The 5643-nt window shown below is 39.7% G+C and overlaps 1 protein-coding gene across 1 annotated transcript in view; it reads left to right on the top strand.

Moving 5' to 3' along the window:
• The window catches only part of TANC2 (tetratricopeptide repeat, ankyrin repeat and coiled-coil containing 2), a 199256-nt gene that overhangs the window by 98917 nt on the left and 94696 nt on the right, over positions 1-5643 (top strand). The window contains exon 10 of the mRNA XM_057381179.1: positions 4102-4209. Coding sequence (XP_057237162.1) covers positions 4102-4209 — 108 coding nt within the window. The remainder of the gene's footprint in view (positions 1-4101; positions 4210-5643) is intronic.

Raw genomic sequence — 5643 nt, 5'->3', positions numbered from 1 at the left:
ATGGACAACCTGCTGCAGAAAGTGTCATAAACAAACTGGATAATTAAATTTTCTGACTGCTGGCACTGCTTAATTGTTTTTCATGACATGGTTAATTCCTACCCTGGAATTAGCATGGGTTTCCTKGKGTAGGAAGAGTTGCTGGCAAAGAAAAATTAAGATTTTTACTTGCACCARCAGAAGGATTTTTCAGTTTTGAACACCAGCGGGGATTAATCTCACTAAGAACTGCAGAATTGACCCCAAAAATACACGAAGTAACTTCTCAGCCACTGAAATTGAAGTTCTTTAGCAGTAGAGTCAGTTCCTGTGTGATGTCAGCATTGGGTTTGTCACTGAGGTCACACTGGCAGGGGCTGCAGCCATCAGCTCCTGGGCTATCCTGACAGGTTTTGGCACCCCAGCAACGAGTTTGTGACTGCAGGCTCCATCATTATATTTGAATCAATATATTTTCTTGAATCAAATCTGATTTTGCAGTTCTAGAAAGCCAGTGCTGCCATCTTTACTCAATCCATCATGTTTTTATAACTGGTTATTGCAGACACTTTTTCCCAGGTGTTGTTGGAAGACATGATGTTTTCTGCTCAAAAATGTGCAATTGTGGAACAGGAAGAGCTGTTTTTGTGCTGTTTAAGGCCTGAAATTGGTCTGTTTTATACAGAAAATCCTTACAGGGGTAAGAGGCCAAAAGGACTAAGCAGGTACAGAAAACTTCAAATAGTTGTTTCATGCTTTTGTTAGGTTTTATAATTTGGCCAAAAGCTCATCCCATGACTTTGAGATTTTAAGATTGGCTCACAGGAAGGGGGGTCCAGGACCGAGGCAAACCATTGTGCCTCAAAAAGTCACTTTTATAAAAACATCAATGTTATCCATTAATTAAAGAGTGTCAAAGCAGATTTCAGAGTTGGTGACATTTCCATTTGTTATTTATTCCAGTCGAGGCCTGATGCCCAAATCTGAATCTGTCAGGATAATCTTCATTTGGACACGAGTCAGGGCTGTTTAATTCTTGTAYGTGCAAATCCTCCTTTCCTGTAATCGGGTTACGGGTGAATTGGGAGGAGTTTTTGTCTTTCCCACATTCAGGATATTTGTAATGACAGAAACTCTTTCTCTGTGGCTTTTCCCCACCTGTATCTCCTGGAGCCTTTTAAAGTGAACTGTTGTGTGTGAGTCACGGTGACATGGTGTGTCTTGGCTGGCAAAAGTGTGTTTTTAGAGCTCAACTCGTGCTTTTGAGGAATAAAAACAAAATAGATGCCAGGCCACGCTGGGCAGTGCTCTGAAGGTGTGCTGGAACTGGATGAGTTTAAATTCCCTTCCAACCCAACCCAATATGTGATTTTGTGATGCTGTGAAATCACTGAATTGTGTGTGTGGCTGAGCTTGCAGTTTATCAGGATTTCACCAAACTGCTGAAAGATGTTCTTTGTTACCCTCAAGTGTGAGGAGGCCAAAAGTGGCATTGCAGCCTTACAGGTGCTGAATCTGAAATTGAGATTCACCTATAATGGTGAATGCCTGAGACCTGGGAAAGAAGGGAATTTAACAGCCTGCATGGAGGAGGATGCTGCCATAAACAACACAACCTTGGCTGCCTCTGGGAAAGGGAGAATAGAATGTTGATCCCATAAAACAGATACCCAAAGACTCAAAACATGAACGACACTGCAGCTTTTGAAAACACACCAATCATGTGCTGATGAGTAGAAAAGCAGCTGCTTTACTACCAATGTGTGTTTGCCACAAATGAGRAAGATTTAGTGTACACTTGTTGCTAGATTTATGAAAGGGGCTCAGCACTATAATAAAGTTTAGTTGTAGTTGTTGTAGGAGTTGTTGTAGTTGTCTGTCTGTCTGTTATTTCGTGTCGCAGTCCATTCAAAAGCAACACTCAAGGGCAGAAATGATGGATCAGATTATTGGATCCATGAGCTGATCACTTGTGCTGCCATCTCTGTGAGAAGGCAGGAATTAGTGGGGYTTTCAGGAGTAAAAGAGATCCAGAGTAGATGAGAAATCAAACCAAGGAATGGGAGATTGATTGATTAATTGATTGATGAGAGAAAAACTGTTCAGTGGGTCCTGTTGATTCATCCCTTRCAGGTGAGAGAAAAATTGTTCAGTGGCTCCTGCATCTTCCACACTGGAGTGGCCACACTGCCCTTTCTRTGTTTATTAATTAATTAAAATTCTCCTTCCTCTTTTTTTCTGAAGTAATCTTCAGTGCAGAACCTTCTGGTGACAATCCCATCAGTCATTAACATTTCTTGGACTGTGAAAATCTGTTAGTTTGGTGTTTTAGAGCACAGTGAGCGCTGCCACTTGTGCATGGGRTGATGTACGGTCCTGGTGTCAGCCAGAAATGATAAAGAAATAAAAGATAGACTATTTTTAATATATATCATAAAAATGATTGTTTCTGAGGCTGTGGTAAAACATTTATTAAAACTTACAATTACAAACGAAATATTAAAGGGCTGACCAGTGCAGAATTACTATTTTAAACAGTTTCCAGGCCATAGCAATAATGTCCTCAATATTTAAATGTTTYAATTACATCAGGATCTGGCACAAGCTTGTTACTGGGTGGTAAAACATATTTATTAAAATTTACAATTACAAATGAAATATTAAAGGATTGACCAGTGCAGAATTATTCTAAACAATTTCCAAGCTCTATCAATAATCTCGTCAATATTTAAATATTTTAATTGCATCAGGATCTGGCACAAGCTTGTTACTGGGAATGGTTTTTGGTGGGTGCTGGCTAGTRGGGTGCTTGTGTGGGATTTTTTTCCAGGTGGGGAGGGGTTATATAGAATCCACTATTGATTTTTGTGGGTTTTAGCATCAGTTTTTGTGTGTTTGAGTGGGGCTCCAATCTTCCTCTGTTCTCCACAACCTTTTTTTTTTGGAAAATTCCTGAGATCACCAATGTGATCTCAATTGATCTTATCTGGTTTTGCCTTTTCTGTCTGGCTCCCCATCCTTGGACCTTCTCAGCCTTTCCCAGCACCTCCCTAAAACCAAGAGATTTATTTATCGCTGCCTCAGGGGTCATTCTCTGACCTGTTGAGCTTTTATTACAGGCACTGCAAAAGAAAAACCTTCCAATCTTTGCTTTCAGATCCCAAATTGAATTTGCAAAACAGGGAACTCTAAATATAAATATAAATTCTGTAAATGGAAGGGCAGAAGCTGCTGACCCCCGAAATCATGGCTGAGGGGATTTTTTTTAATTTGCCTTTCACTGTAATGGGCACGAGAGTTTAACATGGAAATGCAATATGATCTCTGCATGTAACTTATTCTCTGGTTTTCTTTCTCTGATCTGGCAGGAATATGTTTAAAGACTTTTACTAAACCACGCTAATTAATTTTATTCCAAACAAATGTTGTACAGAATTTCATGTCTTTTAAGAGTTCAGACTGTTAAAACATGGAGAAAATCCCATTTTTCCAGCRCTAGTGGTCAGTGCTGCTTTGCTAAAAACACTTTTACCTTTTTCCCTGTTCTTTATTAAGTCTCTTGATCTTTTATRGATTTGCAAGGATAAAAGCAGAGTGCTTCTTTTTGGACAGCGTTAGCTTTGCTCTGCTCTTTTGTGTTCAACACCAAACCTGTTTGGTCCAATGTTGGGACTGTTTTGAAATTGAAATGTTGTGTTCAAAGGAAACAATTACTGAACATAGCATTTATGTGTTCAATTCAGATATTTACAGTTAAATATCTTAAAATCTGCTGGGCTCTGTGTGATCCTTGCTTTTCCACCGTTGCTGAATACAGGCTCATTTGCTTCCTATAAAAAAAAATTGAATAAAATAAGAGAAAAGGAAATGTTTTGGACCATCAGGAATGTGCCTCAGTGCTCACACGCTTTCAAGTCAGCCTGTGCAGTTTGAAAGTTTAACCAAGAGCCATCTCCTTTGTAAAGAATGCAGATAATTTTTTTTTTTTCCTGGCAGGAAAAAAAAAAAAAGAGTAACCTGATATGAGTCTGACAGTGTCGTTTAGTTAAGTGCTTCCATCTGTTGCTCGCTATTTTCCTTACTCATGACCTCTCTTTCTCTCTCCCCCTCCTTCTCCTTTAGCCCCTCTGAGGAAAGCAAAGTTTGTTGAGAGCCCTCGAATCCCAGAATCTGAGCTTGGCTCCCCAACCCTGTCTGCCCAGAAGTTGGACGTTGATGCATTCTGCCCTGGTAAGCTGCATGCAAAGGCTCTGTCAGATCAAAAAWATATATATWTWTTTTTTWAAATCTGGTTCCTTTGGCTGGATGGTTGGTTGGATCTTCCCCAGCCAAGTTGCATTGTCTTGGAAACTTCAATAAGAATTAATTTCTGATAATTGCCCATTTACCTTTGCTTTTTGCAATTTTGCGTGTGGCAAGCTCTCCTCTCAGAATAATTTAGAAGGTCTGGAGAGTTGTTTTTGGGAAGTTAAAAAYGAGCCAATAAACATCCAGCTTTAAATTTAATTTTTAATGCTGGTCTGCGAGAGGCTGGAACAAAACAACATTTCAGTGATCCTCAAACCAGCTAAAAAGCAAAACTGTGGGACCTCATTATCAAAAAACATTGTGATTTTTTACTTTAAATTTTATTTTTAAAGGAATACCTTCTAATYTATGTATCTGAAATGTTGCTTGAGGCCTCTGGTTGAAACATAAATAGAAGTGGGTCATGTCCCCTCCTGGCTCAGCCCCGTTTTGTTTCTGTCAGCTYGGGCAGGCGTTGTCTGAATCCCCCCAAGCCCCACTCACGTGTGAATTCCTGCAATCTGCAGCTCTCCACCATTCCCCAAATTCTTCCAAACTTGGAATTACCAAACCTGGGGAGGGCTGGAGGCTGTGGAGGYACTGGGAGAAGGCTGAAAGCAGCATTTGGGTGGATTTTGTGCTGAATTCTAAATTGTAGTTTATTGTAGTTTATTCCCCTGGCTTTTGTTGAATATGAATATGAATTTTGTTGAATATGAATCAAAGGGATCCACATTCATTAGAGGTTTTGGATGGGGTCAGGGGTGTTTGAGGTGTTGGAATGGTGTTCAAATGTGTGACTTCTGCATCTGAAATCTGTACTTCCAGCAGCCAAGGTCGTATTAGTGACTGTGAAATCAGGGTGCTGTTTATTTCTGGGGCTGATGCACTTGCAACAAAACTTGTAGAATACTCAGAATTGGAGGATTTCATTGAATTTTGTCCAAATTTTGAATGTGGGCTTTCTTGAATGTGTTGTGTCTGAAAGAGAAGCTGTCCTAGAAAATCAAAAGATTATTCCTTTGCTGGGCAATCCTCACTTAAGGCCACAGTTGCTTTGAAAAATGCTGCTCTTTTTCTGATCATCATGAATTGCAATTAAAATTGTGCTGCTGCAGCCCTTTTTTCTAACTGAATGGCTTCTAATGTCATGTTTGTAACTGTTAATACTTACCAAGTTATTATGATTGCATCCACGGAGAATTATAATTGAATTGTAATCTTAAAAACCCATAAATTCCACATTTCCCACACCTGGTCACGTGTTTCCCTCGTGCCAGGACCTCCTGTCAAGGCCAGGGAGGGCCTCTAATAACAGGATCTGCAATTTCTTTAATTTCTTTTATTTTTGTGCTGTTTGTTCTCCTTCTCTTGTTG

The sequence above is a fragment of the Malurus melanocephalus genome, unplaced genomic scaffold (assembly GCF_030028575.1).
Source record: "Malurus melanocephalus ecotype Western Australia unplaced genomic scaffold, MMel_1.1 scaffold_496, whole genome shotgun sequence".
Classification (NCBI taxonomy): Eukaryota; Metazoa; Chordata; class Aves; order Passeriformes; family Maluridae; genus Malurus; species Malurus melanocephalus.
Note: the sequence above shows the minus strand (reverse complement) of the source record. Positions and strands in the feature narration are given on the sequence as shown.